The sequence below is a fragment of the Penicillium manginii genome (assembly GCF_028828005.1).
Source record: "Penicillium manginii strain IBT 31320 chromosome Unknown utg000006l:1.0-4164085.0:1.0-4166146.0, whole genome shotgun sequence".
NCBI classification, from domain to species: domain Eukaryota; kingdom Fungi; phylum Ascomycota; class Eurotiomycetes; order Eurotiales; family Aspergillaceae; genus Penicillium; species Penicillium manginii.
The window spans coordinates 522,359-544,849 of record NW_026643107.1 but is presented as its reverse complement, the minus strand read 5'-3'; the positions used below and the strand labels follow the sequence as shown (position 1 = coordinate 544,849).

Below are 22,491 nucleotides of genomic sequence, written 5' to 3'. Positions count from 1 at the left end.
TTTGCGGGCGAAGCTTCGCTGCGGACGGAGCGTCACTGCTGCCATTGCATCTTATTAAAACAATTGAGCGGCAACACTTTCTCCCATCTCCATTTCATTTACATTTTCATTTTCATTTACGCCTCCGCTATATTTTCATTCAAAATGGATCCCCAGACTCAGATGGATATCTCCAACCTCAGCGAGGCGGATAAGAAGGATCTGAGCCAGATCCTGCAGAACGAGTCGCAGAAGACGACCATCCAGCAGTGTGAGTTGCAGCATCGCATCGAGAAGTCACCAGGCGGGGAAATGATCAGACAGGAAGCTAATGGATTCTGATTCTTACTTTAGCCGTCCACCAACTCAGCGACATCTGCTTTAAGAAGTGCATTGCCGGCCGCCCTATTACCTCCGGCGCTCTGGATCGGAGCGAGGAGGCTTGTGCTGAGAACTGTGTTCAGCGGTGGATGGATACGCAGACTTCTATCATTACCAAGTTGCAGAATATGCGCGGGTAGATTGGTCACCTCTCCGGGGTGAAGTTTGATTTAATTGAAGTGGGTGGATTGGATTGGATTGGATCTGGCCTTGGCTTGGCTGGGGCTTTCTGTCGGTCCGTCCTGATAGCAATGGCTGGATTGGAAGAGGATGCGTTGGAACATACCGTCACTGGACTTTGACTTTGATGGTTTTGAGGTCCTTGTTTGGCGCCTGTCGTCCTGGCTAGCGGTGGAGTCTGGTGAGACTCTTCGACTTTATGTCGCTTGTATACTAGAGACAATGAATGATCTCCCTTGTATAAAAACTTTTGTCTACTATGGTTTATCCTAAATCTTGTGTACCTTATTTGTATACCAGGACAAGTACTGTGTAAAGAAATCGGGATATCTGGGTATGAATTCATAGTTGTCGAAGCTAGGAATGACTCGGAAAATACCAAGGTCGCAGCCAAGGCATTGACCTTATGTCAGGCCATACATAGACAGCACAATGTCGCTGGGAGATGTTAGTGAATAACGACTGATAGATCAGCCACACTACCCAAAGTGTAATCAGCAAAAATACGAGAGTTAGTACGGGCTACAGGCACATCTACGACGAGTTGATCCATTTGAATCGTGTCAAGAAATGTTTCTTTTTTAATCATTCAGCCCTTGATGCCGCTGATACAGCCAAGGAACCGACCGGTATTGAGAATCACCGCGGTGGAAAACAACCTTCGCCCAAACCCAAGAAATCCATCTCCTTTCCCTTTTTAGACGATGGCCAGCTTGGTGGCGGCGATGTCAAGAGCATCGACGTCAGGGGTCAAGCGGGCGAAAGCCTTCTTGGAGCCGTCGGGGCTGTAGTAGATATGTTAGCAAGATTCATTTTTTTTGCGCGATTGCGCTGATGAGTGGGATAGGAACATACCGGATCAGAGTGTTGACCTTGACGGTGTCAACGTCGTACAGCTTCTTAATAGCGGCCTTGATCTGGCGCTTGTTGGACTTGATGTCGACAATGAAGACCAGGGTGTTGTTCTCCTCGATCTTCTTCATGGCGCTCTCAGTGTTGAGAGGGTACAGAATGATCTTCTGGGCGTCGAGCTGGGGCTGACGGGGGATGGAGACACGGGGGTACTTGGGAGACCGCGAGAGCTGCAGGGTCTTGGGGCGGTGGAAGGTGGTCGAGGTGCGAACCTTGCGGGACTTGTGAAGCTGTTGGTTGGCGGTTAGTATTTTTTTTTCTTGATTGTAATGAGAGACCCCGATCCCCGATTTGCGGGCAAGTCGGTCGATCGGGCCTCTCGAGGTAAAAAGGCATGGGCAAGAACTTACGGAAGATCCCTTAACAACCGCCTTGGCGGCAGCGTTGGCTATAAGAATTCATGTTAGTGGTGAGGTCTGGGTAGGTAGATGGTGATTTCTCGTGGAAGAAATTGCGAATCATGCGATAACAAAATGTGCCCAAGGATCGGAAGAAAAATATCGAGACGGAGGGAATTTCGCGATATGGTTGATATCTTCGAGAGCTAGTCGATCCCAGTGTGTCGCTGTCGCTGTGACCGTTGTGTTGTGCGTCGTTCTTCAAAGTGTGGAATTTTGAGATGCAACAATTTCAATTTCCTCTTCCTCCCCCGGGCACATTTTCACACGATTCGCAATTGAAAGGGAATGATGTAGAGAGGATTCGATTGCAAGCCAACGTACCTGTCTTGCTGGTAGGGGCCATGGCTGTCGTCGTCCGCTGTCGTGATGGTTGTCGCTGTGTCGATTGTCGAACAATTTGCCGTGACTTCGTTAAGCGAAAACCCTAGCGCTGTGTGGGTCAGGTGATCTGTGGCCAAGCCCACCTTAGTCATCCGATATGGCTGACTCAGCACTTTATTGCGGCTGTTTTTTTCTTTGATGCCGCTAGATTGGCTTGGAGATTGGGATTATTTGGCTTGTCGTTTAATTAGGCTTGATTAATTTGCCGGGATTGCTTTGCCGTGATAACTGTTTTCACCAACTTTATCATACATCACGCTGATCCGCTTGCTTCGCTGAATATCTACTTCCCGGAGTCTCGACATGGCTCCTAACAAGCGGTCCAAGAAACTGGGCTCATTGTCAAGTACTCGGCCGCCTACAATCAAATCGCAACATGCGGCATTATCATCCAAGGCCACGCGCACTTTGATCCGCTCTCACCACCAGCTCCTGAAAGCGCGAGCCCAAGCCGAACGAGCAGGCGACGAAGCCCTCAAAGCCAGCATCGACGCCCAAATCCATGCAAACGGAGGTCTGGAAAGCTACCAAACCGCCAGCAAAATCGGGCAATCCCTCGAGCGAGGCGGCGACTCCAGCAAACTTCTCCTAGACTGGATCAAGCCGCAACTCTCCACCTGGACCGCAAATCTCCCGAAACTCCGCGTCCTCGAAGTCGGGGCCCTGAGCACGAAGAACGTGATATCCAAAACGCCCTCATTGACCGTTTCCCGCATCGACTTGAACTCCCAAGAGCCGGGCATTCTCAAGCAAGATTTTATGGAGCGGCCATTGCCCGCTGCGGATGCGGACGAGGAGCGCTTTCATTTGATTAGTTTGTCTCTGGTGCTGAATTATGTACCCGACGCGACGGGGCGCGGCGAAATGCTCAAGCGCTGCGTCCAGTTCCTCGCGACGGATTGTCCCATCTCGCTTCCGCCGACTCTCTTCCTCGTTCTGCCTGTTGCTTGTGTGGATAATTCACGCTACGTCACTGAAAAGCGCCTGCTCGAGATCTTGGCTAGTTTGGGCTTCGAGCTTGCGCAGAGTAAGCGGACTAATAAGTTGATTTATCAGTTGTGGAATCATACCGGTGCCAGGTCACCGACGAAGTCGTTTAAGAAGGAAATGCTCAACCCCGGCCACACTCGGAACAATTTCTCTATTATTCTGAAAAAGGGATGAGAGGGAGAGATACAAAAACAGGCTTTATAATTCATCGAGAAGAAGAAGTAAATGCGAGGCAGGGAGAACGGGGGGAAAAGGCAAAGCGCCGGGCTGGCCTAATTGCCAGAAATCAACTCGCGGGGCAAGAATGCCCAAACAGTTCCCACAGCCGCCAAAATCGTGGATGTGATCAACAAGAACCAATCGAAAATTCGCTCGCGCCGACTGATCTCCTTGCCGAAGATCTTCAAATAAAATGCAAGTGGGAATATGATGCAAATGGTAAAGCACAAGAATGATCCCAAGAACGCCATGATCCTGTCAAAGGACGGGAAAATAATGGACAAAATGACGGTGAGAGCGACGGTGAAAACACGAACTGCGATTCGGAGGAATTTCTGCTCGTTTTCGCCGGGTTGACCGTGTCCTGGGGCTTTCACGCCGCAGAGGACTTCAAAGGTTGCCACCAAAGGTCGAGCACTGCTTTTGTTAGCGGGTGTGGTTTTCCAATTTGGGGTTGCTCGGGTTCAACTCGGGTCGACTCACTTTAATGGGACTTTGGTCAGCGGGATGATGGCGATGAATATTATAATACAGATTGATATGGCTTTCGGATACTCGTCCAAGCTGAGGATGTTGGCGGTGACTTCGTCGTGGACGCTGTCTCCAAACATCAGCCATCCGATGATGGCCATGGAGCAGTCGAGTGAGAACTGTTTTTATTAGTCATGTGGTGTCCAGGTGTATGCATCTGTCTGTTTTAATTCCAACTTACTGTAAATATATAAGTGGCCCACAGGCTCTTTCCATACTTTCGTGGATGACGCATGTCGCGGTAGATATTGGGAAAGACACCATGGCCACCCCAGGGAGCTAGAAAATGGTCAGTTACTTGAAAGCAGACCAGTCCAATTCTCCAACATACACATAATTAGACCAAAACTCAGAGGCAAAGTAGCCCAGTTCTCAGGGAATATAGTCGTTTTGGCTGGCTGGCGCAGGGAACCCGGCGAATCAGGTTTAATCAAACCATCAACACAAATGAGGAGCACGACTAGGTAGGCCTGGTTAGTCTCGGAGGCCTAGTTTGGATGTGTACCAACGCCACTCACTCGATGTGCAAGAAACGATGCCCAAAATGCTGGTCACGCTGAGAAACCGCAGCGGCAGAAAGTTCAGCGGGATCAAGACAATCCCACAAACAATCTTCCATTCCAGAATACTAAGACTAGGAATCAAGGCGTACAAACTGTCCGCAAAGAGCACAACCAACGCAACACAAGCCCCGAGCAATTCCAAACAGAAGAGAAAGCTAGTGAGCAACCGCGCCTGCTGACCAAAACTGATATACGCCAGATCCGCATACGTGACAAGAGTGCGATCCACATCCAAACACTTGGCCAGAATTTTGGCCGTGTAAGAGGTAGTTAGAGCGGAGTATACCAGGAACATGAGTCCCAGTAGCCAGCCAGCTTGCTTCATCGCCAAGGGAAGACTCAACAGCCCGATCCCAATAAGCACATTGACCGAATTGAAAATCGTCTGGGGAACAGTAGACTGCCCGACCACAATATCCTCCTGTGTCCCATCCTCGTGCTGAACATGCTTCAAAAGCAACGGCTCCCGATCCGGATCACCCAGACCATCACCAACCTGCTGCTCCTGGTGGAATTTAATCGCATTCCGTCGCGCAGACTCGCTCACCCGTGAAGAAATCGTGCCATAAGAGGCGGCGAAACTTCGGTCCAGAGAAGAAGCCAGGAGTCCCGCGCTGGGAACCCCTCTGTTCCGTCTACCGGAGTCGGTATCGTCGTGATCATTAGCGTCGTCAGAGTCTTCCGAGAGAAGAGGGCGCTCTATATCGGAATTCCGCCCAATGGATGGGAAGGAGCTACGTGTATAAGCATAGTCATAATCCTGACCCGTCGCAATGGCAATATCATCGTCTGATTCTGCGTCAATGAAGGAATTGCGTCGCGGTAGGACCTCTGGGAAGCAGGCAGCTCGTTGCCAAGAGCGGGCGAAATTGTCGATGCTGTTCGGGCCGCCGGCCTGGCGAATCCGCGAGAACGAGGATGATCTGGATTTGTCAGGGAATAAGAATACGAATGTCGATTTGCTCGAACTATAGCTTACCTTTGTCGGCCCCAGGTTTCTGCCTCGGTTATCGTGTCTCGATCGAGGTTACCGTAGTCGTAGGAGTTGGGGATCCTTAGTGGGCCGAAGGTAGCCTCGTCTTCGTTCCTGGCAGCCATTTGAGTTTTTTTGCTAGGCCAGAAGACGGGCTGTAATCGACTGAGGGGGGAGTGTGAGCCTTTTTAAAGAGAAGAAGAGAGGAGAGATAAGAAATGGAGACTAGGGTAAGTTCTAGGGTGGCACGGGGACAGAAGCTTCCTTAGAGAAGGTGCTAGCCAAGTGTGGGGTGATAAGTTTGATAGCGTTCAAAGTTGCTGATAAGCGGTATTACTCGCAGGGAGAGGTAACCATTTGATTTTGAACTACGGATTATTCTATATACTACTTAGTATCTTACATAGTGTACATAGTATATCATACTAGCTTGTATAGACACATGGGGAATCCACTTTCAGGTACCACTTTTATACCCATACGTATCCTTAGTGGTCCTATAAGACGATATCGGAGATGCGCCGCCCGAGAGGAGGCAAAAAAAAGATTAAAATAAGAGAGACTAAAAGCTAGAAAAAGAAAAGAAAAAAGAGGCCTAACTGGGCTGAAACCGGGCTGCACTGCACGTCAATCCAAGCCGCAGTTTGATTGTGGCCACCGAAGAATCTGTAGCCATGTGCAGGTGGCGGGTATAAGTACCGGTACTTATATTACGGTTATAGACACCATATATAAGTAAGTATCGGTACATCAATAATTTCCGCTTACCTCAGCCCACTCACCCAACCCCACGGTGCCTGAGGATTTTTGTTGGACTCTACGTCAAAAGGTGTAAAGGTGTGTCTAGTCCCCCCCTCCTTGACTCTTGGATACTCGAGGTATTCCTATCCTCTCCTCCTCTTACTCGGTCAACTCACTAACACCCTTTTCCCTACCTTTCAGGTATTAGCCAAGACCCCAATCTTTGTCCGTTGTGGGTTTCTCGTTTTGTCGGGCGTGCACAGGAAAAAGCCATTGATACCCTTTCGATCCATTGCGGATCACCTGCGCTTCGCCCAAGATGAGCTCCCAGCAACAACAACAGCCGGGAGAGGCGGAGAAGAACATTGAGATCTGGAAGATCAAGAAGCTGGTCAAGCGTCTTGAATCCGCTCGTGGCAATGGAACTTCCATGATTTCTCTCATTATCCGTACGTCCACAATACCCCTCGCATAGCCGACTCGCTTTTTTCCTGGCTACAGGAGACAGAGAACTACTATGTATTATCCTACTCGGCACTGGCTAACTCATATACAGCCCCCAAGTCCCAGGTCTCTCAGGCGGCACGCATGTTGGCTGAAGAATACGTATGTTGCCCCGCCATTCAGCCTTTCCTTTCACAACCTTCCACACCCTGCCTCCCCCTCCAAAGTTCTCGACGCTAATATATCTTTGTGACACCACAGGGTACTGCCTCTAACATCAAGTCTCGTGTCAACCGTCTTTCCGTTCTGTCGGCCATTACCTCTACACAGCAACGTCTCAAGTTGTACAACAAGGTTCCCCCCCAATGGACTGGTCGTCTACTGTGGTGAAATTATCACCTCCGAGGGAAAGGAGCGCAAGATTAACATCGATTTCGAGCCCTTCAAGCCCATCAACACCTCCCTCTACCTTTGTGACAACAAGTTCCACACCGAGGCCCTGAGCGAGTTGCTCGAGTCCGACCAGAAGTTCGGTTTCATCATTATGGACGGTAACGGTGCGCTCTTCGGTACTCTGAGTGGAAACACCCGTGAGATTCTGCAGCGTCTGCAAGTCGATCTGCCCAAGAAGCACGTAAGTACTAGCAATCTACACCACATGCGTCTTTTCCGTCTTTCCCTTTTTTTTTCCACCCCATACTAATCACTGTTTGTGTCTCTAGGGCCGTGGTGGTCAATCCGCTCTGCGTTTCGCCCGTCTTCGTGAGGAAAAGCGTCACAACTACGTCCGCAAGATCGCCGAATTGGCTGTTCAGAACTACATCACCAACGACAAGGTCAACGTCGCCGGTATTGTCCTGGCCGGTTCCGCCGATTTCAAGAACGACCTCAACCAGTCCGATCTCTTCGACGGCCGTCTGGCCGCCAAGGTCATCAAGGTTGTCGACGTGTCATACGGTGGTGAGAACGGCTTCAACCAGGCCATCGAGCTGGCCGCCGAGACCCTCAGCAACGTCAAGTTCATCCAGGAGAAGAAGCTCATTGGCTCTTATTTCGAGCAAATCAGCCAGGACACTGGCAAGATCTGCTACGGTGTTGAGGATACCCTCAAGGCCATGGAGCTGGGTGCGGCTGAGATTCTCATCGTTTACGAGAACTTGGACGTTACCCGCTGGGTGCTGAAGGACGCCGCCGGTACCGAGACCATTATCCACACCACCAAGCAGCAGCAGGAGAACCGCGAGCTCTTCCAGGACAAGGAGACCGGTCTGGAGATGGAGGTCGTGGATTCGAGCTCCTTCCTCGAGTGGCTGGCTGAGAACTACAAGGAATTCGGTGCCAACCTGGAGTTCGTTTCGGACCGATCCAGTGAGGGTAACCAATTCGTGAAGGGCTTCGGTGGTATCGGTGCCATGCTCCGATACAAGGTCAACTTTGAACAGCTTGCTGATTATAGCGATGACGACGAGTTCTACGACGGTACGCACATCCTCCCCGTCCCTGTCGCCTATCCTTATTCTTTCGTTTCTCTTACTGACCACCCCACAGATTGACGGTTTAGCAACCTCGCAGAGAGCGAGGATGAACGGCCAGAAGCCCCCGCGGCAAGCCTTCTGACGGCTCGCCGCGTCGGACATAAAGGCGGCTCCGAGAATGGAACCCAGGAATCCGTAAAGGAATCCATCAACAGGCCTGTTCCAAACTCTGGCATGCTGCTCAGAGGTGCGTTTCTTTCCCTTTGCTTTCCCCTCTACCTTGACCTATCCCTAATTGTCAAATAGGGTCATCCAAGCTCTAAGATATACGCACACTGAGGCTACCTCAGTGTCGACGAACATGGAGGTGTAGTTTGCGAATTAAAAAGGTTGGATGCGATTCTCTGCAACATTTATGTCCACCCCCTCCCACGACCCTCCACCCAGCCTTCCAAGTTACTGTGCGAACCGCGAAAACGCCCACTCACCATGTATTTGCATTTGTGTTTGTGTTCGACTTTTGCGTGTCGCCCATACTAAAATAGAAAAAAGGGGGGGCTCGGGTGTGGCGGAAGTGGGAGGGGAAATTCTGGCTGTTTCTTTTTTCTCCTTTGCTCTCGGTCTCAATCCGGGGCCTAAACTTGCTTTTTTTCTTTTCTTCTGCGCAAAGTGTGGAAAGGAAAGAATGTAAGAAATCTTTTCTCCCAGATTGGACCCTTGGCTGTTTCTTTTATGATTTTTCCTTTTGTTTTGTTTTTTTTGCCTTGCGCGGATTTCCCTTGTTTCGATTTTCTATGGATTTTCTGGACTGCTGGATGGATGGGGGCTTGATTTGCTCTGTCCTTTTCTTTTTGGTCTTGGATTTTATAGGTCGGGACGGGAATTAAATTCAGCCTTTTCTCCATATTTTTTACCTCTGTTCTTGTAGACTGTGGACTACTGTACTAGTAGTAGGCTGGGCCGAAGCCTGAATTCGAGGATGATACTCATGTATGCATGGGCTTCACTATATTCTCTGGATGTAGATAGCGCGAAGACGAAGTCGCCACAATTTAAACTGTCGAACTATACAAAATCAAAACAATACCTCCCCTACCTACTACCCATACCTCCGAGCCAAACGCCTCATCACCTACAACTCAAGGTTAGACGTGTATGGCTTGCCGCTTCTGTTTGTATGGAATTGTTAAGTTTGAGAAGCTGGGTCTGTTATAGACTGCATGTTCTTAGCATCAGGATGACGGGCGGAGCTGACCCCCTCGGGCGGTTAGATCTAACGGAAGATCTATAGGGCGAACAATGGCATTCTTCTTGTAACGTGGTAGCGGCTATATGGAACGTGTATTATTCTTAGATTTTTATTACATTGTCTTCCCTCGATATCCCCTAAGCTCGTTATCCCGAGCGCCAATTGCCAATTCCTATACCTAGAATTGGAGTAGGATGCGGGTGCGAGTGCTCAGAATCTATGTCATATCGCCAAAATTACCATGTACCATATACATCAGTAGCCGCAACCAATATAGAAAACAATCCATCATTCTTGAATGAAAAGACCTACTCAGCAAGTCGTTCATCTTCCAAATAACGCATCAAATCCCTCAAAAACTGCAACGTGACGCAAGTCTCATTCCCCTTTTCCAAAAAGTACTCCCCCGGCCCAACCAACCACTCAACACTACCTACATCAGGCGAAAGAACAATTCTCCACGCGAGCAGATAACCAGCCACAAACCACGCAATGGCCTCTTGTTTATTCTGAAATAGAGGGGCGTGGTAGTCTCGTTCGAAGTAGTCATGATAGCAATCGATCCAGGCGAGATACCGCTCTTCAACGAGTTTGGGGAAGGAGTTGAATATCTCATCTACGTCCACGAAAGACTCTTCTCCTTCTTCTTCGATTATATCGTCGTTGCGCCAGAGAAAGTACGTTCCGTACTCGCTGGCAATCCGGTAGTGTCTGGGCCGGCTGGTGGGTGTGGTGGTGGGTGGATCTGAGTGTGTGGAAGTGCTTATTTCGACTGATTTCTCGATTTCGGGCCCGTTTGTGAGTTTCAATATTAGGCCGAATGTTGTTTCGATTTTGGCGGTGCTTTTGGCCGGGTCTTCTGCTTCTGCTTCTGCTTCTGCTTCTGCTTCTGCTTCTGCTTCTGCTTCTACCTCTGTTTCTGTCTCTGTACTGGTCTGGGTGGGAGTGCTTTGCGCTTCGAGGTTTCTGGCTGATTTGATGTATTGTTGGGACTGGGGCTGGGAGCTGAATAAAGCCAAGGGCTTCAGGATATCGAAAGGCATGTGGGAAGTCATGGCTGTGATTTGAAATGTTGGGAGGAGGTGTGCTGGAGTTTTATCAGTGACATTCGTTGGGTTGAGTCAATTTCAAAGTGAGTCACTTGTAAGATTGATGTTTTGATGCAGGGGCTGACAGACGACGTTTGTTCCGATAAGCAAGACGAAAGTGAAAAGGGAGAGCAGGATAATTCTCATCCGACGATTAGAAAGGAAAGGATCTAATATTATCCAAGACATCATGCATAAATTGGGTGAATTTAGGTATCGAAATATATGAATGCGAGTCAAGGCCCACACAATCTAAACGCTCACGCCCAACTGATCTTTCCAAGTTCCCAAATCTCTACATGACTCAGTAACACCTCTGAGATCATTCAAAGCGTTCAATACCGCATCGTCATTCTCAACACACGGTGTGCGACTGCACTCGACGAAGAAAATATACTGCCAGGCCCGTTTCAAACTAGGCCTTGTGTTGATACTCGTCAGATTCAACCCATGGGCCTTGAAAATGAGCAGCGCATTTGCCAGAGCTCCTGGCGAAGAGTGGTCGATCGAGAAGGAGATGAGAGTCTTGTGCATGACTGCGGAGTGGGTTTTCGCATCTCCATTGAGAACGGGCTGTTCGAATTCCAGCCCCGCTGTCCGGTCTGCGAGGATATTCCTCAGAATCAGGAAGCGGGTAGTATTATCCGCGCGATCCTCGATATTCTCCTCCAAAGCGTCGACGCCGTGATACTCGGCCGCGAATCGGCTCGCGATGGCACCTCCGCGCTCGTCGGCCTCGGTCTCTTTCGACACGATCTCCGCTCCTTTGGATGTAGACGAGACATCCTGCCGCTCGACGCCCTTGAAATATTTGGCCAGGAACTTGTCGCATTGGCCCCAGGCTTGCGGGTGTGTATATAACTTTGTGATTTTGCCGTCGTAGCTGGGTAGGCCACCCGGATATGAGCCCTTGTGGACGAGCAGACAGTGGTGGACGGTTAGGTAGTATTCGCCGCATACTTTGACATCTTTATATAGGTTTGATCGGTCGGCGAGGAGGTCTAGCGTTTGGACGACGGAGCCATTGGTGGAATTTTCGCAGGGGATCACGGCGTAATCGGCTTGTTGTTCTTGGACTGCGGCGAAGGCGTCGGCGAAGCAAACGTGGGGGAGTAACTCGGCGGATGTTTTAGCAAAGGATTCCGCGGCAGCCTAGTCAGTATCAGTGTTAGCGTTCACATAATCATAAGCATAAGCATGAGCATAGCCATTGATATGAGGATTATCAGATTGGCCGATTGGCAATAGATCGGGGATGCAGCGTTAATGCATAAGATGCAATGTGGGGGGGATAAAAGAGGGAGGCTAGAAATAACAAGCGCAAGCTAAGCATGATTGCATACCTGATGCGAGAAGGAGGCCAATGGGCCCAAAAAGGCCACCTTTAACTTTTCCGAAGACATTATTGAGGAAGAAAAGAATCCGGAGAGGAATCGAGGAGGAATGCCCATCAACATTGCTTTGAAGGAGACCGAGCGGTGTGGGTAACCTTTCATCCTTATTTCCATTTCCCTCGCCATTTCATTGGCAATTCGCCGGCATTGAAACCTGAGGAACAAGGCCAATCAGAACTTCCAAAGCTTAAAGCTAGGACCACGCGCGTCATTTCCTCGCAGACTCCGAAGTTCAATTGATTCCTGTCTACAATTCCAATGAGGTTGATCTCCTGCCGACCCTTGCTCGGGCGAGGTGCATCAGCAGCATCATACACATGTCGAGCTGCTTACTCGAGTACTTCACTCGCTATCAGACTACGTGATGAACTCACTACGCGAAAGCTCCCATTGACCTACGACTATCTACACCCTCAACCCTCACATCTTCTCAACCTCACCCTTGCCGACCTACTCGCGCAATCACAATCACAATCACACTCACGCTCAGACCCAAGCGAAACATCAAACGAAACACAGACTCAAGCACAGACTCTCCCAGTCCTCCCTTCAATCCAACGCCCCTCGCCGCTCCCGATCGCACATCACTTGATCTACTTCCCGCCCCAGGTATCCCTGTCGCAATTACTTCCCGACGGCACCGATATCCTCCATACCCCTGGTGATCCATTTAACCGACGGCTCTGGGCAGGTGGTAATATCCGCTTTCCAGGACCAGGCCCCCTCCTCGACGGCAGCCGGGCCGTCTGCATCGAATCGATCCGCAACGTGACCGTCAAGGGACGCGAGGGGGCGGAGAAGGTGATTGTCACTATTGAGCGACGAGTGAGCACGGTACCCGAGGGCGAGACGGAGGCGGAGAGTTGGCGACGCATTTGGACCGAAGATGAGACTTGTCCTGGGGAGTCGAGTCTTGTTGAGAATCGAGACTTGATCTTTATGCGGGCTAAGAGTGTGGATGAGATTCGGGCTGATCGGGAGTCGTTTGGGAGACCTGGTCGGATTGTCAAATGTGAGTGCATGCATGAACCGCTCTAAACTCGGGACCTGGCAGATCTACGTAGATCTGAGGCTAGGGGTAATGAGAAAAAAAAAGAAATGAAAAAGAAATGGCACTGACACAGACACTGACGGAAATATAGCGCCTTCTCATGCGACATTCCGTCATTCAATCTTGCCCACTAAGGCCCTTCTCTTCCGATTCTCGGCACTGACATTCAATGCACATTCTATCCATCTTGACAAGGATTATACCCAGAACCAAGAAGGATATCGAAATTGTCTTGTGCATGGCCCTTTGACTCTGACCCTGCTGCTCAGTGTGCTCCAGCGTCAGCTTCAACCACTCAATCTCCAAGTCAGCCATTTCGAATACAAGAATCTGGCGCCTCTCTTTGTTGAGGAGGAGTTGACTGTCTGTGGTAAGCCTAAGAATGAGAGTGGGGCTTGGGATGTTTGGATTGAGGGTCCTGATGGTGGGTTGGCTGTGAGGGGGACGGCGAAGACTTGTGAGAGAGCATGAGCATGGCATGGCATGGGCATGGGCTGATGCTTGCGTCTGTGACTGTGCTGCATGAATGAATTATGATTTAGTAGCGAGCTGTATATATGCATTTACTATATTAACAAATATTATCCAGAGTATCTTCAATGTCATCCTCTCGGGTTGATCTGCTCTGTATGCTAAGGTGCCACCTGGGCATGGGTACCTAGGCACTAGTATATGTACTGCTACGCCCGTCTGGATGTTTCAAGGACATTATGTAGTAGGTACCTATGGAGGATGTATACCTAGGTATCCATGCCCACCTGGGCAGGTGGATCGAGACCTGCAGCTACGGGCCTGGGGCTCTGAACACTCATGATACCTAGGTATATATATCCTCCTACCTAAGCTTCCAAGGTTTGGAAGGTACTAGGTATTACCTACCTAGGTAGTAGCAGTACTGTACTAGTACTAAATAGTAGTTTAGCTTCAAGTTCTTGATAGCTTTTAGAAATTTCTCTTCTAAAACTAGATATACTGGTAGTATTGTTATTAATTCCCTTCCCTACTTTCCCCAATACTGACTGTCTGCTAGAGCCGCGGTCTTGGCGGGGGCCGGGAACCGGAAAAACCCATCCGACCGGCGCACGGTACTTATTTTCTGCTCGCTTCTTTTAAGCTCTTCCTTCCTCTTCTTCTCTTTCCTTCTCATTCTTCCTGTGCTTCACTGCTTCGGATGTAATGACATGATCTGAACTCCTTCTAACCTTCCAGCTTCTCTTTCACTCACCTCTCATTCGAGATGGATGCTTTCTGGGCGGCACCTCCGGTGTCTCGGTATGTGGCATTGCCTTTGCTCATCCGCTCGATCCCGCAAAGACTTACGTGTCTTTTTCATATTCCAGAACGATCACGGCCTTGACTCTCGCTCAGTCTATTCTGGTCCATGGCGGCCTGCTCAGTGGATATTATGTTGTCTTTCTGCCCAGGCTGCTATGGAAGCTACCTCCCCAGATCTGGCGTCTGGTCTCATCGTTCATGCTAACCGGCAGCGGTATCTCGTTCATCTTTGATCTCTATTTCAGTATGGTGCCTCGGTATTGCATTGGTGTCAACTGACCCAACTGCTAACCCTACCGACACAGTGTACTATTATGGCAGTTCTCTGGAAACCGCGTCGCCTCGGTTCACCCAGCCAGAAGATTTCTTCACCTATCTGGTCTTTGTAGCCTCTGTGATCTTGGTAAGTGACTCGCTTGAACCGGGATTCATCTCGAGAAGAGTCTTGTCTTTCGTTTCGTGTTTTCTTGCTTTGCCTTTCCTTTCCTTTCTTTTCAAAACACCTCGCATTATCTGCCCGCCCAGCCAAAAACTAGCTGAAGCGGTTCCTGGAAGCGAGGAAGATTACCCCTGCATCCCGTGCGGTACCGCATTCGCAAAATAAAAATGGTACTGCATGCGGTGTGGGATTGGTGGGACTACCTCGAGATAGCTGTCGTGATCCTATAAGTTCATGCCGGTGGTTATGGTGCCCTACATTCTACATATTCATCTATCTATTATTCATTCCCAATACCAATCATTCTATTCTTCTTCCAATCTCCCACCGCGGTAGCCCTTTGCAATGCAATTTCTATAACAGCATGCTGACCTTTCCCAGCTCACTTCGGGTTGTCTCCTCGGCAATGTGCTCTTCACTTCCGGTAAGCTCTTACGCCTCATTCAGACAAGAAGCTAGTGCTGTTTCCCTTGAGGCTCTCAAATGCTAAGACCAAGATGCCTTAGCCTTGATCATGGCGATGGTCTACACCTACTCCCAGGATAACCGCGGCAGGAGAGCGACCTTTATCATTGTTCCAATGCCTGTTGAGTATCTGCCCTTTGCGATGCTTGCGTTCACTTTGGTCATGGGTGGACCGAACGCAGCACTATCCGAGGGCATGGGCATTGTCGCTGCTCATCTCTACGACTTCATCACGCGCATCTATCCCACCTTCGGAGGCGGCCGTAACTGGATCCAACCCCCTGGTTTTGTGCGTCGATACTTCCGCGGGGTCACCTCAAACCCTACCGTTCGCCCATATGGGACTGCTTTCCGTCAGCCTGCACCGCAGCCTGAATCGTCCACGGCCTCCTCCTCGTCGTCTGGTGGTGGTAGTGGAGGTGGATGGGCCTCGGCGTTCCAGCGGACCCCGGATGCGTGGAGCGGTCGGGGTGCTGGACGGAGACTTGGCTAGGGTTAAGAGATGTGGTGGGATGATTGCAGGGATGATTGCAGGGAGGAGAGTGGAAGTGATCATTGCATGTTTAAGCGTTCTACTCCATAGATATCCAAGATATCCCCATCGGTGGCATATTAAGTGGCCACCAACGATCAACAATACGTTAGGCAGTGTGCCTAGAATACAAGTGACTCAATTAGAGACTGAATAATGTAACAAGTACTGTAGAGTGATACGAATTATCAGTGGTAACCACGAGTAACCAGGAGTAATCACGAAGTACTAGCCATATCACTGTAACTATAGTGTATGCCACCTGCAAAGACTGACACTCACGTGACCTACGGGCGCTAACCCGATTTGGCGTTGGAGCTGGCGCACCGCAAAATTTGGTTTCCTCCCGAACAATTTTTTGGCCTTCAACGACAACCAACAACCACGATGGCCGCCGTCAATAACCAAGAGATGGATTACGCCATCAAGCCCGAGGCGGTTACGCCAACCGTCTCTACAGAGGATTGGCCTCTTCTGCTGAAGAATTACGAGAAGCGTGCGTCTTTTTCTTCTTTTCCGGGGTTCTTCTTCCCTTCTCGGGAGCCCATGGCTAATCTTTTCTCTGCGCAGTGCTCGTTCGCACCGGTCACTTCACCCCGATCCCTGCTGGTGCCTCCCCTCTTAAGCGTGACCTTAAGTCCTACATCAGCTCCGGTGTCATCAACTTGGACAAGCCCTCCAACCCCTCCAGTCACGAAGTCGTGGCTTGGATGAAGCGGATCCTCAGGTAAAATCCAGCCTCCACCCTGCTTCGAGTCTTCCCACTCCCACCATCCCCAACCCCCGAAGACTCGATATCAATTGTGTCTAGCCAATTCTGACTCGCCTATTACCCTCTAGATCCGAGAAGACTGGTCACTCCGGTACCCTTGACCCCAAGGTCACTGGCTGTCTGATCGTCTGCATTGACCGTGCCACCCGTCTCGTTAAGTCGCAGCAGGGTGCCGGTAAGGAGTACGTTGCTGTCGTCCGCTTCCACGACAAGGTTCCCGGCGGTGAGGCTCAGTTCCGCCGCGCTCTGGAGACCCTCACCGGTGCTCTCTTCCAGCGTCCTCCCCTGATCTCCGCCGTCAAGCGTCAGCTCCGTATCCGTACCGTCCACGAGAGCAACCTCTACGAGTTTGACAATGACCGCCACCTCGGTGTCTTCTGGGTCAGCTGTGAGGCTGGTACCTACATCCGTACCCTCTGTGTCCACCTGGGTCTTCTGCTCGGTGTTGGCGCTCACATGCAGGAGCTGCGTCGTGTTCGCTCCGGTGCCATGAGCGAGGAGAGCGGCATGGTCACCCTGCACGATGTCATGGATGCCCAGTGGGTTTATGACAACCAGCGTGACGAGTCTTACCTCCGCCGCGTCATCAAGCCCCTCGAGTCTCTGCTCACCAGCTACAAGCGTATTGTCGTCAAGGACAGCGCTGTCAACGCCATCACCTACGGTGCCAAGCTGATGATCCCCGGTCTCCTCCGCTACGGTTCGTTACGTCCAATCTCCACTCTCACATGAACCCAGTGCTAATTTTTTTTTTTCTCACAGAGGCCGGTATTGAGGTTGGCGAGGAGGTCGTCCTCATGACCACCAAGGGTGAGGCCATCGCCATTGGTATCTCCCAGATGTCCACCGTCGAGCTCACCACCTGCGACCACGGTGTCGTCGCCAAGGTCAAGCGCTGCATCATGGAGCGTGACCTGTACCCCCGCCGCTGGGGTCTGGGCCCCGTCGCCCTTGAGAAGAAGAAGCTCAAGTCCGCCGGCAAGCTGGACAAGTTCGGCCGCGCCAACGAGGAGACCCCCGCCAAGTGGAAGTCCGACTACAAGGACTACAACGCTCCTCTTGAGGACGGCGAGCAGCCAGTCGCTCACATCCCCGACACCCCCAAGGTCGAGGAGTCCAAGGCCGAGGAGTCTTCCCCCGCCGCCGACGACAGCGAGAAGAAGAAGCGCAAGCATGACGGCGAGACCGCCGAGGAGAAGGCCGAGCGCAAGAAGAAGAAGAAGGAGAAGAAGGAGAAGAAGGAGCGCCGGAAGTCCAAGCAGGCCGAGGACAGCTCTGACAGCGAATAGAGAAGGCCAGGAAGAGTGGACTGCACCCACGACGACTGTGGTCTGTGTCTATTTCCTGTACCATATTTTGATTTTTATCCGGAGTCTTTGGGTCAAAAGGGATTCTGTCGGTTTGAAGATTTTTCTTTACTTAGTTGTTGCTCGAATCAATGTGTTCTGTATACTTGAAGTCTTAATCTTAAGTTCTAAGTCCTGGTTCTGGTTCTGGTCTGGCAAGGCAATTGGAACTCGGCCTACTAGTATTCGCCTAAATTCTCGCTAGCATTTATTTAAAGGTCATGGATGACCCGCCTGTCAACCCTTACTTCGGAGCCAAGATGTACATGTGTATCCAGCATATGTAACTCCAAGAAGATCAAATGCAATGCACAGCGTGTGGATGCATGTCGACCAATACGGACGGACACTGCGCACAAAATTACAGCGGAAGGGTATTGTATCAATCTGAAAAGAACATTGAATATTTGGTAATACGAAGAGGCGTTAAGAGTGAACACTTCATCAGATACCTCCAATAGAGAATCATAGACTTGAAACATCTGTCAACTCGATTCTTGAAAATGGAAAATTATGATTGAAAGATATACGCCATAGCAATCTTGATTTGTTATGACGGCACGAATAGAACTCAATCCGAAGCTCTTGTTCCAACAATCATTCCTAGATACAGGAGCTTAAATTTATTTCCAGACAGAGACATTCCTCTTGAGGAATTCCTCCCAGGTAGTAGGCTTGGAATCAAGAAGCTTCAGAGTAGGTTCAAGCGACTCGCCCAGATAGTAGCCAGGCTCCTCCACAAAGAGCTGGTTTTCGAGATACTCGGTAGCAACAGCAGCAGGTAAAGATGCCTTGTACTGTTCCGGGCTGATCTGAAGAAAGACAGCAGTCTTTCCCGTAACCCGAGAAAAGATGTCCACGATTTCTTGAGGAGTGTAGTACTTAGCAGCAGCCAAGACCTGCTTGTCCTTCAACTGGACTGCGTGCTTTATGGCAACCTTGACGAAAAGACCTAGAAAATGGGTTGGAATTAGCTGCATTATCTCAAGGACTTATGCATATGAAAGTGCAAGCTTTACCGGTATCCTGCGCCGCATCGAAGAGGGGGAACTTGGCCTCATTGCTAACAGGGTAGAATAGCTGGTACGATCCATCCTCAGCGCGGTTCAGCATCTGTGTGAAGTTACTCATATAATATCCAGGAAGAATAAAGCTGCATCCGAGGCCAGAAGCCCGAATGTATTTCTCGACATTGGCCTTGCTGTCGAAATGAGGCACATGGGACAGGCGGCCCTTGGTCTGCTCTGTCACGTTGTGGAGTGAAGAGAAGATAAGGTGGGAGACACCGATAGCTTTAGAAACATCTGCAACATTCTTGCCCTGGGAGAATTCCACATCGGCATTCATAGTTTCCCAGTAGTTGGTGACCAGGAAGACGGTGTGGGAACCCTTAAGGGCGGCACTCAGGGATTCAACAGAGTCCAGATCGGCCTAAGATACAACCCGTTAGCTTCTAGGTTAATTTTTAGTAGATATATTTTAAAGAGGAATGTTACCGTGACAACCTCAACACCCTTCTTGGCGAGATCCTGAGCGGACTTCTTCGTCGTGTCCCGAGTAACTCCACGGATCTTGAATTCCTTAGAGAGCGCAGGATCGGTAAGGACAGCTTCAATGACAGAGCCACCCTGATTACCGGTAGCACCAAAGACAGTGATCAACTTGGCCATGGTGGATATTGCAGATGATAGGGAGAGAAAGAATCCAAGGATATGGTAATCTTAGAAGACTGAAGGTTGTGTGAACGATTGTAGATAATAATCAGAATCGATGGATCTTTTATAAACCCTCTCTAGAAGGGGCAGAAAAGCAAGTACGAGATGGTGAAGCTATGGTAAATTGCAATGAATAAGCTTCGGGGCCATAATGTAAGTACGAAGACCGAACCCCGCCGATTTCGTCACGATGTCTAGACATCGGGCTTCAATGGTTGACCGAAGCCAGACCCAATGCAAAGACACCGGCAATACTCGGTCAATTTCGAGTTGCGGCTGGTGGAGCTCAGTGGCTCATGGGCGAAATGACCTATTGGTTGAATTTTGATCAGAGTAGATCAGAGTACTAGTAGTCATGGTATGTCATGAATGTCATAAAACTAGCCACCGAAGGCCGAGCCCCGAGCCGAGCCCCGCGCAGTGCGGATAAGGTTTGGGCTTACATTTGCCTCTATTTTGGAGACTCTCAACGCAAAAAGTACTAGTAGTGCCTGATAAGTAAGGATTCATATTCACAGCCATAGGTAGCTGTTCTATAGCCCTATAGTATTGACTACATCCATGAAAATATCAAGGGACCCTAGATATCCTTGGGATTCTTCCACAGGATTGGCTATACCCGGGGCTGTATCACCTGCATCAGCTAAATCCAAGTCGTTTGCAACTGGTATAGACTGCTGAGCTCGAATTGCAGCAGCACGATTCCGAAGACGTTCTAACGGTCGCATCATTAACCCAAGTCGATTGCCCACTGGTCCAACCCAGCGTTCGTAAACCCGATCGATGGCCACCCACGCACGGTCTGATAAAGGGGCAACCGGACGCACACAGAGCTCCGATAGAAGATATGCAAACGCCTGCCACGGCACATATCCCTGGAACAGCCATGACCATTTCCTGGTACTTTCGTGGGATTCGAGCAGGTAACCGAATTCAAGGACCTCGATCGCGGTGAGGATGAGGAGATCACATCTTTCCGGGAACAGCTCTGGTTGGAATCCCTCGGCGCTCATCAGCGAGAAGTGCGATACAAGCCATGATCGTGCGAGAGCAACACGGGCAATGGTCGCGGTCACCCAGTGGATTGCGATTTCAAGATCACAGAATTTAAGATATTGCTTGTCAAGGGCGACTTGAGTTTCTTCTATTGCTCGGAGACGGTTCTGAAATAACACGTTATGTCCGTCATTATCAATTCCGGCGCTGCTGAGTTGCATCAATTTACGATGCAATTTGAGGATCTCACATCTGACCAAGGTTAAGGTCATTTCTGTGAACCCGGTTCGTTCAGGTGGGGGTTCGACCATGTCAGGCGACAAATCCTCGTCATTGATATTCAAGGGCAATAGAGTATCGTAGTCTCCTTCTCGGATTTGAGGGCTCGTGGCTTGAAAATCAGATGATCGGACATCCAGTAGATATATATACCACCACAATCGTCGCCGCATCTCTGTTTCGAATGGGCCTAATCCGAAGTGACTGCTGTCTCGATGCAGACCCAGGCTCAAGGCAAGACGAGTCACCACAGCGATCATGGTCCAGACAAAGTGTGCATCCTGAGAGTCACAGGCACAGCTCAAGAAAAGAACCGCTGCTTGTAATACGATCAATTTGCGGGTATGGAGGAATCCTGCCCGCACCAACGCTTGCTCGACTGCGAACCGATATCGTTTGGTCAAGGTAGTGCGGTCTGCCCCAAGCTGTGCAAGACATACCTCTGGCGACATGCTGTAGATTGCAGATAAATAGATTGAAAATAACAAAGCTTCGGACTCTTTATCAAAGTTCTTGGGATTTGTGGTCGCTGTTTGGAGCAGATCTCTCAACATGGGCTTATGGATGATCAAAATGATGGGTGCCACATTCTCTTCGAAGGCGCTGAAAAGAATATGGCTGATCATTGGCGGCGGGTGGAAACTGTCAAGTGAATGAGCCACAGAATGATAGCCGAATATAAATGGACTCGATATTTCAGACTCTGCTGTTGGCATTGGCGCCGAGGAGTCTTCGTCAGATAATGTTGGTGATTCTGGCGAATCAAAAAGATCTCGAACTTCTTTAATCTTCAAAAAACAGTCTTAATAATTTGACTCATACTATTAAGGGTAATTAAAACTTGGGAGAGGTAAGAGATACCTGATCTGCAAGCTCCGTCAAAACTTGATGATTCACATAGCGGCTCGTTCCGCTATTTCGATCCACGACGAGGCGTCCAAACTGATCCTCCAGCGTACTGGAAGTCGAATTGGACGAGACAGACGGTTTGCTCATCCCGATTCCATCTCCCTCGATATTTCTCGGCTGATCAATTGATCGATCGCCTGGGTTATGCTTGGCTAACCATGAGAGCATGGCGCGGCTATCATGCGGGCCGTCATCATTGTCTCGTTCTGGCGGGGAACCCGGAGAGGCATCTTCAGCAAAATCTTTGCTACCAAGCTTCTTGATTTGATCTTCGAGGAGACCCAGTCTGGTTATCAACTCGGCCTTGTTCGATGGTTTTTTGGTTGTTTTCCGAGGTTTACGGCCAGGCGGTGGATACGAGCACTCGACCTCTAAACGCACGCAGTTATCGCAAGGCCAAGACTTGCTACAGCGTACCTTTCTGCGGTTGCAATCACGACAGCTTCGTTGGAGTAATGTTGACCCTCTTTCACGTGGGGAAGATGTATTCGCGCTAAGCGGATCTTGGGCCATGTTGTGACGGAAGTTGAGGAATCTGGAATGGGGCAGAATGGTATCTAATGGCATTGATCAGACGCCTTAAGCCTAAGGCCCACAAACTGAATTTATTTTGATAGGTTCTGCATACCTTTCCTACTCAAGTAACGACACAATATTGAGGGTTATTAATGATTATTATTCTTAATAATGATGAATCTGTCGATATAAGTTGAGGCAACTTGAACCGATTGTCCATATATCGAAACAGCAGTGATGACGTCATACCACTATTGGAAAATGACAAAAGGTCGACTTGTTGCCCCTAGCGGAC

The 22,491-nt window shown here is 49.8% G+C and overlaps 12 protein-coding genes across 12 annotated transcripts; 6 read left to right on the top strand and 6 right to left on the bottom strand.

Annotated features, from left to right (window-relative positions):
• Window positions 1–144: 144 nt before the first annotated feature.
• N7533_008616 (Tim10/DDP family zinc finger protein) lies at window positions 145–500 on the top strand (the record flags this gene model as incomplete). Its single annotated transcript, XM_057105266.1, has 2 exons — window positions 145–250; window positions 334–500. 2 exons carry the CDS (start codon window positions 145–147, stop codon window positions 498–500), a joined length of 273 nt encoding a protein of 90 aa, XP_056956715.1.
• Window positions 501–1,237: 737 nt separating this feature from the next.
• On the bottom strand, window positions 1,238–2,196 carry N7533_008615 (60S ribosomal protein uL23; the record flags this gene model as incomplete). The annotated part of the gene is made up of 4 exons (XM_057105265.1): window positions 1,238–1,325; window positions 1,396–1,682; window positions 1,803–1,840; window positions 2,175–2,196. The coding sequence occupies 4 exons, from the start codon at window positions 2,194–2,196 to the stop codon at window positions 1,238–1,240; spliced, it is 435 nt and encodes a 144-aa protein (XP_056956714.1).
• A 341-nt stretch (window positions 2,197–2,537) lies between these two features.
• N7533_008614 (25S rRNA (adenine2142-N1)-methyltransferase) lies at window positions 2,538–3,398 on the top strand (the record flags this gene model as incomplete). The annotated part of the gene is made up of 1 exon (XM_057105264.1): window positions 2,538–3,398. The coding sequence occupies one exon, from the start codon at window positions 2,538–2,540 to the stop codon at window positions 3,396–3,398; it is 861 nt and encodes a 286-aa protein (XP_056956713.1).
• A 98-nt stretch (window positions 3,399–3,496) lies between these two features.
• N7533_008613 (putative transporter) lies at window positions 3,497–5,635 on the bottom strand (the record flags this gene model as incomplete). Its single annotated transcript, XM_057105263.1, has 6 exons — window positions 3,497–3,860; window positions 3,927–4,093; window positions 4,156–4,253; window positions 4,306–4,434; window positions 4,493–5,460; window positions 5,517–5,635. 6 exons carry the CDS (start codon window positions 5,633–5,635, stop codon window positions 3,497–3,499), a joined length of 1,845 nt encoding a protein of 614 aa, XP_056956712.1.
• A 935-nt stretch (window positions 5,636–6,570) lies between these two features.
• Window positions 6,571–8,493, top strand: N7533_008612 (translation termination factor eRF1; the record flags this gene model as incomplete). The annotated part of the gene is made up of 7 exons (XM_057105262.1): window positions 6,571–6,700; window positions 6,808–6,857; window positions 6,957–7,003; window positions 7,050–7,329; window positions 7,418–8,174; window positions 8,268–8,417; window positions 8,477–8,493. 7 exons carry the CDS (start codon window positions 6,571–6,573, stop codon window positions 8,491–8,493), a joined length of 1,431 nt encoding a protein of 476 aa, XP_056956711.1.
• A 1,234-nt stretch (window positions 8,494–9,727) lies between these two features.
• On the bottom strand, window positions 9,728–10,474 carry N7533_008611 (uncharacterized protein; the record flags this gene model as incomplete). The annotated part of the gene is made up of 1 exon (XM_057105261.1): window positions 9,728–10,474. The coding sequence occupies one exon, from the start codon at window positions 10,472–10,474 to the stop codon at window positions 9,728–9,730; it is 747 nt and encodes a 248-aa protein (XP_056956710.1).
• A 285-nt stretch (window positions 10,475–10,759) lies between these two features.
• On the bottom strand, window positions 10,760–11,910 carry N7533_008610 (prephenate dehydratase PHA2; the record flags this gene model as incomplete). Its single annotated transcript, XM_057105260.1, has 2 exons — window positions 10,760–11,659; window positions 11,851–11,910. The coding sequence occupies 2 exons, from the start codon at window positions 11,908–11,910 to the stop codon at window positions 10,760–10,762; spliced, it is 960 nt and encodes a 319-aa protein (XP_056956709.1).
• Window positions 11,911–12,159: 249 nt separating this feature from the next.
• Window positions 12,160–13,423, top strand: N7533_008609 (uncharacterized protein; the record flags this gene model as incomplete). Its single annotated transcript, XM_057105259.1, has 2 exons — window positions 12,160–12,913; window positions 13,044–13,423. The coding sequence occupies 2 exons, from the start codon at window positions 12,160–12,162 to the stop codon at window positions 13,421–13,423; spliced, it is 1,134 nt and encodes a 377-aa protein (XP_056956708.1).
• Window positions 13,424–14,189: 766 nt separating this feature from the next.
• On the top strand, window positions 14,190–15,624 carry N7533_008608 (uncharacterized protein; the record flags this gene model as incomplete). The annotated part of the gene is made up of 4 exons (XM_057105258.1): window positions 14,190–14,224; window positions 14,293–14,471; window positions 14,533–14,634; window positions 15,158–15,624. 4 exons carry the CDS (start codon window positions 14,190–14,192, stop codon window positions 15,622–15,624), a joined length of 783 nt encoding a protein of 260 aa, XP_056956707.1.
• Window positions 15,625–16,050: 426 nt separating this feature from the next.
• On the top strand, window positions 16,051–17,724 carry cbf5 (pseudouridine synthase CBF5; the record flags this gene model as incomplete). The annotated part of the gene is made up of 4 exons (XM_057105257.1): window positions 16,051–16,159; window positions 16,234–16,390; window positions 16,504–17,135; window positions 17,198–17,724. The coding sequence occupies 4 exons, from the start codon at window positions 16,051–16,053 to the stop codon at window positions 17,722–17,724; spliced, it is 1,425 nt and encodes a 474-aa protein (XP_056956706.1).
• Window positions 17,725–18,404: 680 nt separating this feature from the next.
• N7533_008606 (NmrA/HSCARG family protein) lies at window positions 18,405–19,451 on the bottom strand (the record flags this gene model as incomplete). Its single annotated transcript, XM_057105256.1, has 3 exons — window positions 18,405–18,733; window positions 18,801–19,212; window positions 19,278–19,451. The coding sequence occupies 3 exons, from the start codon at window positions 19,449–19,451 to the stop codon at window positions 18,405–18,407; spliced, it is 915 nt and encodes a 304-aa protein (XP_056956705.1).
• Window positions 19,452–20,029: 578 nt separating this feature from the next.
• On the bottom strand, window positions 20,030–22,193 carry N7533_008605 (uncharacterized protein; the record flags this gene model as incomplete). Its single annotated transcript, XM_057105255.1, has 2 exons — window positions 20,030–21,559; window positions 21,633–22,193. 2 exons carry the CDS (start codon window positions 22,191–22,193, stop codon window positions 20,030–20,032), a joined length of 2,091 nt encoding a protein of 696 aa, XP_056956704.1.
• Window positions 22,194–22,491: the final 298 nt, after the last annotated feature.